This window comes from Daphnia magna, linkage group LG4 (assembly GCF_020631705.1).
Source record: "Daphnia magna isolate NIES linkage group LG4, ASM2063170v1.1, whole genome shotgun sequence".
NCBI lineage: Eukaryota > Metazoa > Arthropoda > Branchiopoda > Diplostraca > Daphniidae > Daphnia > Daphnia magna.
Window position 1 is genome coordinate 2,678,578 of NC_059185.1, and position 12,286 is coordinate 2,690,863.

Below are 12,286 nucleotides of genomic sequence, written 5' to 3' on the forward strand. Positions count from 1 at the left end.
CCGGGTGTATAACCTACTCGAGTCAGCGCTCATAGGAAAAGATTGCAACCATGTGTGGATCCCAAAATCCAGGGGTCGAATTCTGACTTTCTTACTTTACTTAGTGTATTTTTCCTTCCTTTACTTTCGACAGTCAACTTTCAAAGTCAAAGTAGAATTTTCAATTCCTTACTTTCACCGAAAAAGTAAAGTTTGATTCTGAGTCAGATTGAACTTAAAAACAACGTCTACTTTCAAAGTAAGGATTTAGACTTTCCTTGACTTTGAGAACTTAACTTACGAGAAATCTAATGGTAAGAATCTCAAACAATCAAGCCTACGGGCATGCATAGCAGACGAAAGCGATTGACAACATGCTAACTACAATTGTTATTGTTTTCACAGCCCTATTAAAGTGCATTACATGCGTATTTTATAAAATGGGTCCCGAAAAGTCGGCTGGAAAAGAGATAAATGTGATTCCAATTAGTCGAAAGAAAAGAGAATATTCGACGGATGGTGAAATTGAATCTCAATGAATGAAATTGTTTCTCAAGTTAAACACATACTATGCATTTTTTGCATTAGTGCAATTACTCAGTATAAACTGGATACTATCCCTGTCGAATCTGAATGGCTTCATAATTCTGTCTTCAGAGAAGTAGCCAAAGATATCATTGCGTGTTTGATAAAACGGTAGCAATTTACTCATCTGATTCTTTTTGTTAGCTTTTTTATCTTCTTCATCACTTGATTTAGTGTTCTCTTCATCACTTAAATAAGCCAAATCTTCTAAAAAATAGTCTATTATGGCATTTTCACGAGCCATGTTTAAAAATATTCAAAACCGCGTAGTTGTCAGCTTTTTCTGCACATACAGTCGTGCCATTCTCAAATTATCGTATTTTTTCACACAAATAATACAAATTGTATACATATAGTGTTGCCGCTGTCAAATTTCATGCGATTTTCCAGTGAAAATAGCTAACTTTAAAAACCAACTTACCGAAAGTGACCTCGCGAGGTCACTTTCAAAAATCAAACTTTCGTGAAAGTTAGGGACCAACTTTTGAGTTTTGAAAGTGAAGTAGGCTACTTATTTTTGACGAATTTGTTTGAGAATACCACTTTGAAAAAAAGGCCGAAAGAAAAGTAAAAAACGGCTACTTTGGCCCGTTTGAAAGTAAAGTAAGTTACTTTGAGAGAGTCAGAATTCGACCCCAGGACGAGCACTGTCCGCTAAATGAAGTTTCAACTTTCAATCAAACGGGTTAGTTTTCGAATATTTTTTATGGCTTTGGCTTCCGAACATTTCGTCCTATTTGGGTAAGATGGTGGCTACTAGTTTTAGTGTTTATCCAACCTGGGTTTTTTTCGTTTGGCTCTACAATAACAATCTGTTAAACGTCATACTTTTTGCGATACATTAACATCGTGTTTTATTTTTATTTCTTTCTGTTATATTTGAGACTAATAATTTTATTCATTTGATATTTTTTAATGGTTAGATTTACATTTTCTTTCTAAAAGTACATAGCCTGTTGGGAATGGAAGGTTATTCAGGTACGACTGGTGCGAGCTACGGGTTCAGGATCAATAAACGTGCGACGAACATGTGCTCGAGTGAAACTTAGGCTCCCTCTCTGAACGCTGCACGATAACTTCGTAAAATGTCACGCGGTTCGTTGGTGAGAAACTTGTAGCAACATATGGAGCGCATCTGTTTTACTGTCGAGGGGCTAGCTCAATGCATAGAGTTTGACTCACTAGTTCTCATTCTACATCTTATCAATGCTGTCAATCAGAAATTCACTTTCAAAATGTCTCCCAACATTATTATTGCACACCGCAGTCACGAAATGCTACTGTCGGTTGTTGCATTTTCATGGATCCCGGATGCTTCTACGTAAGCGTAGATGATTGAACTGGCGAAACAGGTGCACATGCTTTATTTTGAACTTGCATTGCGATACCCAATAGAATTTCAGCACATGTTCACGATCTGCGTCATTCCTACCTCCATATTTTTCTTCCGGTATTCGTCATATTAACCTCGTTTCAATCTTATCGAAGCATGATTTTGCACCGGCTGTTTTCAAGCGACGACATGCTGTCGAGTGCACCTCAAATTCAAGTTACGTTCGAACCAATGTGATCATTCGATCATCGCCCTCTCTGCCTTCTCGTGCATTTAAGATACCGGTGACACTTTGCAAGTACGCCAAACTTCTTTCACGATGACTCTCGCCATTTGGGTAAGACGTATTCAAAAATTTAACTTTTTCATTTAAAGTATGTGTTATTTACAATGATCCATTTCATGGTAGTCTAGTGAATTGTTTTCAAAATTTAATAATTATGTGTTTCAATGTTATATAGGCGCTCGGCTTACTTTGCCTGGCCGGTTTCGTGCATCCGCGCACACTTCGTCGAGGCAACGGTAAGGCTATTATTTACACGTAATTTAAACCGTAAGTAATTAGTACAAATTACACCTGAATCCATGGTATTTTCTACTGATCCACAGGCACTTCGATTCCATCCATATCAATCGTCGGTGGAACTCCTGTTAGCGCCGGTGAACTTTCTCACTTGGTAAGTTCGAGTTCGTTAATTACGAGCATGCAAATTAATTTTTTTTTAAGGAAAGGTTCTTTTTATTCAACAATTGAATGGTAATAATTGTTTTTGTTTGTATGCCGTTAAGTTATTAATTATTGTTATTTTCAGGCCAGTTTGGCTTTGGAAACATTTTCATGCGGTGGGACTTTGATTGGACCATTTCATGTCTTGACAGCGGCTCATTGCTTGAATAGGTAATGGCAGTACCCGTTGCTATCCATATTAAGGCAATATTCTCGCAACGACAAAAAAAAAATGTAACTTATGCCATGCTTTTAACTCCACCGCTCTACGTGTGAACCATTTGTGATTTCAGCTTTACGTCTTCCGACCGACGACTTTCCGATTTCACCGTGTATCTAAACACTTTGTCAATTAACGGCGGAGAGGCGGACTCAGTTACTAGAAAAGTGTCGACTTTTGTTTTGCATGAAAATTTCGACGACAAAACTAACGTAAGCGTTTGCGAACAAAAATTTATTTCTTAGTTTTTGAAAAAATATTGAACTATTTAATTTCTTGCGAGTTCCGCGTAATAGTAAAATAAACACATTACCTTGTTGGCGATAAGAAATAGTAATAATTCCACCGTACAAATAAAACTCGAAATCTTTAAAGATCAATTTGATCATTATGTTTACGAAAAATGTTTCCAACTTAAACGTGATCTGATCATTTTTTATGAGACTACCACGTTCATAAACCTTTATCATTAATTGCAGAATAACGACATCGCTTTGTTGGTTTTGGATGAAGCCGTTACAACTATCGATTACGTTACCCTTCCTAAAGACGATGCACCCGTAGAACCAACGGCTGAACCGACTGAAGAACCAACGGCTGAACCGACTGAAGAACCAACGGCTGAACCGACTGAAGAACCAACGGCTGAACCGACTGAAGAACCAACGGCTGAACCGACTGAAGAACCAACGGCTGAACCGACTGAAGAACCAACGGCTGAACCGACTGAAGAACCAACGGCTGAACCGACTGAAGAACCAACGGCTGAACCCACAACTACTGAAAAATCCACTACTACCAAAAAACCAACTAAGAAACCCACACCTACCAAGAAACCCACACCCACCAAGAAACCCACACCCACCAAAAAACCAAATACCAAAAAACCTACCAGGAAGCCAACAACGATAAAATCGGGAACTACAATAAAATCGGGAACTACAATAAAACCAACCGTGAAACCAACAGTAAAACCTAAAACCACCAAGAAACCAGCAATGAGAGCCTTCCCTGATTACGCCAACAGAGCGGCCGTTATTGCCGGATGGGGAACAACCTTCTCAGGTTAAATACTTTCTGTTCCTTAGACAAATTTAAAATACATTTGTTATTGTTTGATCCTAACGATCGAATTCTTCTTTTGTACACCTTTAAAGGTGGAAGTTTTTCAAACGAATTGCTGAAGGCTGACGTCACTGTTCTAGAGAACACAGTTTGCGCCAGTCAGTACTCAAGTTTCAATGGCGATACTGTTGTGTGCCGCCGGACCGGATACAGACACTTGCCAGGTTATTGCCTAATGAAAGATTCAAACTTTTGTTGAATTTGCAATGCAGGCAACAGTTTTCAAAATGTTAACTGATTTTACAGGGTGACAGTGGCGGTCCGATTTACGTTGACGGCGTTCAAGTCGGTATTACATCCTTTGGCAAAGGTTGTGCTGATCCCGATTTTGCCGGTGTTTATACACGAGTTAGCACTTATGTTGGCTGGATTACTAAGACTCAGTCCAACAATCCCGGCTAAAAATTCTATGGCTTATACCAGCAAAATGCTGCTGTTGTCTAGCTTTGTTCATTGTAGCTGGAATTGATTAGAAAGCCAAAGTGTTTTTATTTTAACGGGCCTCCAGCGTGATTTTAATAGTGCTGATATGTATGTCGTAATCATAAGTTTCCTTAATCTCGCGTTATGGTAGAGGTATGATATTAACATGATAAATTTCGTGTTATGCAAGCAATTAAGAACGAGTTTTCTCTTACTTAAAACCTTCGCTTCACTAGGCAGTGACAGAAATATTGCACTAAAAACTTCATTGTGTTGGCAAACGATTACGTACACCAAACAGAAGTAAATTCTTATTCTAGGAAATGTCAAATTCGTGATTTCTCTTCAAAATTTTAAAAACTGACCCAAAATGTCAAAATAACCATTAGAGAACCACAAAAATTCACCTTCGAATTCAAAGTGGTTGTGCTAAAATCACTTTGATTACGTTTTATTCAAAATCTTACTCACTTTTTACGAAATACTTAACGGAAAAACTAACGTTTAATTCGGAATCATAAATCAATAGAGGAAAGTGGGGGCAATTGAGACACAGGGTAATTGAAACAAAAATTGTTTCTCTCGCCGTATAAGAGGAATTTTCTTGAAAAAATTTGGGTTAATAGAATGAGAGGGTTTACAAGTTTAGAAAAATTTACGAGTTTTTTTATTAAATAATTTTTAAGATATCCCGAAAAAACTGTTTTTTGTTCTCCGTCTGTTAAATTTGCGTTTTCAATTTTTTTGTTTTAACCCCTAAAACGCTACATTTTAGTAATAAAATTAGTTTCAGATGATTTGCAATTCATTTTTCTACAATTTAATGCCATTTAATTTTTCCCTGCTCTCTTAAATAATTTTAAATAATTAAATGTAACGATGACCCTATTGCAGGGCAATTGAAACACTTTGTTTATATTCCCTGGTTGCATTTTTTTTGCAAGTATTTGACGTAATTCATTTGAACAAATGTAAATCATCATGTTAACACAACTACAATACTTGTATTCCCTGTTTTGGATTTATTTTAAAAAGCATGTTGCTTAATGGTTTTTTTTTAAATTTAATTATTTAAATATTTTAAACTAAATTACGATCTACTTTAAGTATATTTTCAAAATCTGTAAATCGCATTGTACCTAATGGTAAAATTTGATCACACTAGCAGTTGTGGCTGCTGAGATATCGTGATTTTCATTTTATGTGGGTATGAAGAAGCTTCCTTATGGGAAAACCCACGTTGCAATTACATCGACACACCGTTTCAATTGCCCTGCTACCATGGCAATTGAAACACTCGAAGCGACCTCAGTTTTTTACAATTTACTTCTATTAAAATTAATCTTTTCTCATAAAAAAAAATATCCTTTAGTAGCTGAGATAATAAGCTACAATTCTATATAATTTTTATATTAAATTTTTCAGTTTTTTTTTCAAGAAATACAAAAAACCAAAAAGTGTATCAATTACCCCCACTCTCCCCTACTACGAATAACCAGGGATTTTTAATGAAGTCCAAGAATTGTCTTTTTTGGCAAATTTGACGAAAATGAAGAAAAACCAATCACTTAATCGAAATCAGGGTTCAATTTTGATTGTGCCATGTGATTTTGGTCGAATTTCAAGAGATGTCGTTTTTTGCAGATTTTGACAAAAGTGGGAAGGCTATACCCTTCCCACTTTTTCATTTTTGGCCAAATTTTAAATTTCGCTTAAAATACATCATTTCGATTGAGAATTGAATGAAAATCACTCAAATCAAGTTTATTTATCCATTGGCTTCGTAGTTTTTGAAATTATCGTAAAAAACCGAACATAAAATTATTGCGCTAAGACTACGGTTTTCGTTTATTTTTAAAATGGCTGGTTTAACGAGAAAACCAATCACTTAATCGAAATCAGGGTTCAATTTTGATTGTGCCATGTGATTTTGGTCGAATTTCAAGAGATGTCGTTTTTTGCAGATTTTGACAAAAGTGGGAAGGCTATACCCTTCCCACTTTTTCATTTTTGGCCAAATTTTAAATTTCGCTTAAAATACATCATTTCGATTGAGAATTGAATGAAAATCACTCAAATCAAGTTTATTTATCCATTGGCTTCGTAGTTTTTGAAATTATCGTAAAAAACCGAACATAAAATTATTGCGCTAAGACTACGGTTTTCGTTTATTTTTAAAATGGCTGGTTTAACGAGAAAACCAATCACTTAATCGAAATCAGGGTTCAATTTTGATTGTGCCATGTGATTTTGGTCGAATTTCAAGAGATGTCGTTTTTTGCAGATTTTGACAAAAGTGGGAAGGCTATACCCTTCCCACTTTTTCATTTTTGGCCAAATTTTAAATTTCGCTTAAAATACATCATTTCGATTGAGAATTGAATGAAAATCACTCAAATCAAGTTTATTTATCCATTGGCTTCGTAGTTTTTGAAATTATCGTAAAAAACCGAACATAAAATTATTGCGCTAAGACTACGGTTTTCGTTTATTTTTAAAATGGCTGGTTTAACGAGAAAACCAATCACTTAATCGAAATCAGGGTTCAATTTTGATTGTGCCATGTGATTTTGGTCGAATTTCAAGAGATGTCGTTTTTTGCAGATTTTGACAAAAGTGGGAAGGCTATACCCTTCCCACTTTTTCATTTTTGGCCAAATTTTAAATTTCGCTTAAAATACATCATTTCGATTGAGAATTGAATGAAAATCACTCAAATCAAGTTTATTTATCCATTGGCTTCGTAGTTTTTGAAATTATCGTAAAAAACCGAACATAAAATTATTGCGCTAAGACTACGGTTTTCGTTTATTTTTAAAATGGCTGGTTTAACGAGAAAACCAATCACTTAATCGAAATCAGGGTTCAATTTTGATTGTGCCATGTGATTTTGGTCGAATTTCAAGAGATGTCGTTTTTTGCAGATTTTGACAAAAGTGGGAAGGCTATACCCTTCCCACTTTTTCATTTTTGGCCAAATTTTAAATTTCGCTTAAAATACATCATTTCGATTGAGAATTGAATGAAAATCACTCAAATCAAGTTTATTTATCCATTGGCTTCGTAGTTTTTGAAATTATCGTAAAAAACCGAACATAAAATTATTGCGCTAAGACTACGGTTTTCGTTTATTTTTAAAATGGCTGGTTTAACGAGAAAACCAATCACTTAATCGAAATCAGGGTTCAATTTTGATTGTGCCATGTGATTTTGGTCGAATTTCAAGAGATGTCGTTTTTTGCAGATTTTGACAAAAGTGGGAAGGCTATACCCTTCCCACTTTTTCATTTTTGGCCAAATTTTAAATTTCGCTTAAAATACATCATTTCGATTGAGAATTGAATGAAAATCACTCAAATCAAGTTTATTTATCCATTGGCTTCGTAGTTTTTGAAATTATCGTAAAAAACCGAACATAAAATTATTGTTCTAAGACTATGGTTTTCGTTTATTTTTAAAATGGCTGGTTTAACGAGAAAACCAATCACTTAATCGAAATCAGGGTTCAATTTTGATTGTGCCATGTGATTTTGGTCGAATTTCAAGAGATGTCGTTTTTTGCAGATTTTGACAAAAGTGGGAAGGCTATACCCTTCCCACTTTTTCATTTTTGGCCAAATTTTAAATTTCGCTTAAAATACATCATTTCGATTGAGAATTGAATGAAAATCACTCAAATCAAGTTTATTTATCCATTGGCTTCGTAGTTTTTGAAATTATCGTAAAAAACCGAACATAAAATTATTGCGCTAAGACTACGGTTTTCGTTTATTTTTAAAATGGCTGGTTTAACGAGAAAACCAATCACTTAATCGAAATCAGGGTTCAATTTTGATTGTGCCATGTGATTTTGGTCGAATTTCAAGAGATGTCGTTTTTTGCAGATTTTGACAAAAGTGGGAAGGCTATACCCTTCCCACTTTTTCATTTTTGGCCAAATTTTAAATTTCGCTTAAAATACATCATTTCGATTGAGAATTGAATGAAAATCACTCAAATCAAGTTTATTTATCCATTTGGCTTGTTGTTTTTGAAATTATCGTAAAAAACCGAACATAAAATTATTGCGCTAAGACTACGGTTTTCGTTTATTTTTAAAATGGCTGGTTTAACGAGAAAACCAATCACTTAATCGAAATCAGGGTTCAATTTTGATTGTGCCATGTGATTTTGGTCGAATTTCAAGAGATGTCGTTTTTTGCAGATTTTGACAAAAGTGGGAAGGCTATACCCTTCCCACTTTTTCATTTTTGGCCAAATTTTAAATTTCGCTTAAAATACATCATTTCGATTGAGAATTGAATGAAAATCACTCAAATCAAGTTTATTTATCCATTGGCTTCGTAGTTTTTGAAATTATCGTAAAAAACCGAACATAAAATTATTGCGCTAAGACTACGGTTTTCGTTTATTTTTAAAATGGCTGGTTTAACGAGAAAACCAATCACTTAATCGAAATCAGGGTTCAATTTTGATTGTGCCATGTGATTTTGGTCGAATTTCAAGAGATGTCGTTTTTTGCAGATTTTGACAAAAGTGGGAAGGCTATACCCTTCCCACTTTTTCATTTTTGGCCAAATTTTAAATTTCGCTTAAAATACATCATTTCGATTGAGAATTGAATGAAAATCACTCAAATCAAGTTTATTTATCCATTGGCTTCGTAGTTTTTGAAATTATCGTAAAAAACCGAACATAAAATTATTGCGCTAAGACTACGGTTTTCGTTTATTTTTAAAATGGCTGGTTTAACGAGAAAACCAATCACTTAATCGAAATCAGGGTTCAATTTTGATTGTGCCATGTGATTTTGGTCGAATTTCAAGAGATGTCGTTTTTTGCAGATTTTGACAAAAGTGGGAAGGCTATACCCTTCCCACTTTTTCATTTTTGGCCAAATTTTAAATTTCGCTTAAAATACATCATTTCGATTGAGAATTGAATGAAAATCACTCAAATCAAGTTTATTTATCCATTGGCTTCGTAGTTTTTGAAATTATCGTAAAAAACCGAACATAAAATTATTGCGCTAAGACTACGGTTTTCGTTTATTTTTAAAATGGCTGGTTTAACGAGAAAACCAATCACTTAATCGAAATCAGGGTTCAATTTTGATTGTGCCATGTGATTTTGGTCGAATTTCAAGAGATGTCGTTTTTTGCAGATTTTGACAAAAGTGGGAAGGCTATACCCTTCCCACTTTTTCATTTTTGGCCAAATTTTAAATTTCGCTTAAAATACATCATTTCGATTGAGAATTGAATGAAAATCACTCAAATCAAGTTTATTTATCCATTGGCTTCGTAGTTTTTGAAATTATCGTAAAAAACCGAACATAAAATTATTGCGCTAAGACTACGGTTTTCGTTTATTTTTAAAATGGCTGGTTTAACGAGAAAACCAATCACTTAATCGAAATCAGGGTTCAATTTTGATTGTGCCATGTGATTTTGGTCGAATTTCAAGAGATGTCGTTTTTGGCAGATTTTGACAAAAGTGGGAAGGCTATACCCTTCCCACTTTTTCATTTTTGGCCAAATTTTAAATTTCGCTTAAAATACATCATTTCGATTGAGAATTGAATGAAAATCACTCAAATCAAGTTTATTTATCCATTGGCTTCGTAGTTTTTGAAATTATCGTAAAAAACCGAACATAAAATTATTGCGCTAAGACTACGGTTTTCGTTTATTTTTAAAATGGCTGGTTTAACGAGAAAACCAATCACTTAATCGAAATCAGGGTTCAATTTTGATTGTGCCATGTGATTTTGGTCGAATTTCAAGAGATGTCGTTTTTTGCAGATTTTGACAAAAGTGGGAAGGCTATACCCTTCCCACTTTTTCATTTTTGGCCAAATTTTAAATTTCGCTTAAAATACATCATTTCGATTGAGAATTGAATGAAAATCACTCAAATCAAGTTTATTTATCCATTGGCTTCGTAGTTTTTGAAATTATCGTAAAAAACCGAACATAAAATTATTGCGCTAAGACTACGGTTTTCGTTTATTTTTAAAATGGCTGGTTTAACGAGAAAACCAATCACTTAATCGAAATCAGGGTTCAATTTTGATTGTGCCATGTGATTTTGGTCGAATTTCAAGTTTTTTTTTTTTTTTTTTTTTTTTAAAAGGGGGGGGTTTTTTCCTTCCCCCTTTTTTTTTTTTGGCCAAATTTTAAATTTCGCTTAAAATACATCATTTCGATTGAGAATTGAATGAAAATCACTCAAATCAAGTTTATTTATCCATTGGCTTCGTAGTTTTTGAAATTATCGTAAAAAACCGAACATAAAATTATTGCGCTAAGACTACGGTTTTCGTTTATTTTTAAAATGGCTGGTTTAACGAGAAAACCAATCACTTAATCGAAATCAGGGTTCAATTTTGATTGTGCCATGTGATTTTGGTCGAATTTCAAGAGATGTCGTTTTTTGCAGATTTTGACAAAAGTGGGAAGGCTATACCCTTCCCACTTTTTCATTTTTGGCCAAATTTTAAATTTCGCTTAAAATACATCATTTCGATTGAGAATTGAATGAAAATCACTCAAATCAAGTTTATTTATCCATTGGCTTCGTAGTTTTTGAAATTATCGTAAAAAACCGAACATAAAATTATTGCGCTAAGACTACGGTTTTCGTTTATTTTTAAAATGGCTGGTTTAACGAGAAAACCAATCACTTAATCGAAATCAGGGTTCAATTTTGATTGTGCCATGTGATTTTGGTCGAATTTCAAGAGATGTCGTTTTTTGCAGATTTTGACAAAAGTGGGAAGGCTATACCCTTCCCACTTTTTCATTTTTGGCCAAATTTTAAATTTCGCTTAAAATACATCATTTCGATTGAGAATTGAATGAAAATCACTCAAATCAAGTTTATTTATCCATTGGCTTCGTAGTTTTTGAAATTATCGTAAAAAACCGAACATAAAATTATTGCGCTAAGACTACGGTTTTCGTTTATTTTTAAAATGGCTGGTTTAACGAGAAAACCAATCACTTAATCGAAATCAGGGTTCAATTTTGATTGTGCCATGTGATTTTGGTCGAATTTCAAGAGATGTCGTTTTTTGCAGATTTTGACAAAAGTGGGAAGGCTATACCCTTCCCACTTTTTCATTTTTGGCCAAATTTTAAATTTCGCTTAAAATACATCATTTCGATTGAGAATTGAATGAAAATCACTCAAATCAAGTTTATTTATCCATTGACTTCGTAGTTTTTGAAATTATCGTAAAAAACCGAACATAAAATTATTGCGCTAAGACTACGGTTTTCGTTTATTTTTAAAATGGCTGGTTTAACGAGAAAACCAATCACTTAATCGAAATCAGGGTTCAATTTTGATTGTGCCATGTGATTTTGGTCGAATTTCAAGAGATGTCGTTTTTTGCAGATTTTCACAAAAGTGGGAAGGCTATACCCTTCCCACTTTTTCATTTTTGGCCAAATTTTAAATTTCGCTTAAAATACATCATTTCGATTGAGAATTGAATGAAAATCACTCAAATCAAGTTTATTTATCCATTGGCTTCGTAGTTTTTGAAATTATCGTAAAAAACCGAACATAAAATTATTGCGCTAAGACTACGGTTTTCGTTTATTTTTAAAATGGCTGGTTTAACGAGAAAACCAATCACTTAATCGAAATCAGGGTTCAATTTTGATTGTGCCATGTGATTTTGGTCGAATTTCAAGAGATGTCGTTTTTTGCAGATTTTCACAAAAGTGGGAAGGCTATACCCTTCCCACTTTTTCATTTTTGGCCAAATTTTAAATTTCGCTTAAAATACATCATTTCGATTGAGAATTGAATGAAAATCACTCAAATCAAGTTTATTTATCCATTGGCTTCGTAGTTTTTGAAATTATCGTAAAAAACCGAACAT

General features: G+C 34.0%; 1 protein-coding gene across 1 annotated transcript; it reads left to right on the forward strand.

Moving 5' to 3' along the window:
• Nucleotides 1–688: 688 nt before the first annotated feature.
• On the forward strand, nt 689–4,585 carry LOC116920736 (trypsin Blo t 3). Its single transcript, XM_032926837.2, is given in 9 exon segments — nt 689–2,234; nt 2,359–2,419; nt 2,507–2,574; nt 2,710–2,795; nt 2,918–3,056; nt 3,324–3,909; nt 4,002–4,092; nt 4,094–4,133; nt 4,216–4,585. Coding segments are annotated over 9 exon segments (1,245 nt in total). The 5' UTR covers nt 689–2,216; the 3' UTR covers nt 4,372–4,585.
• Nucleotides 4,586–12,286: the final 7,701 nt, after the last annotated feature.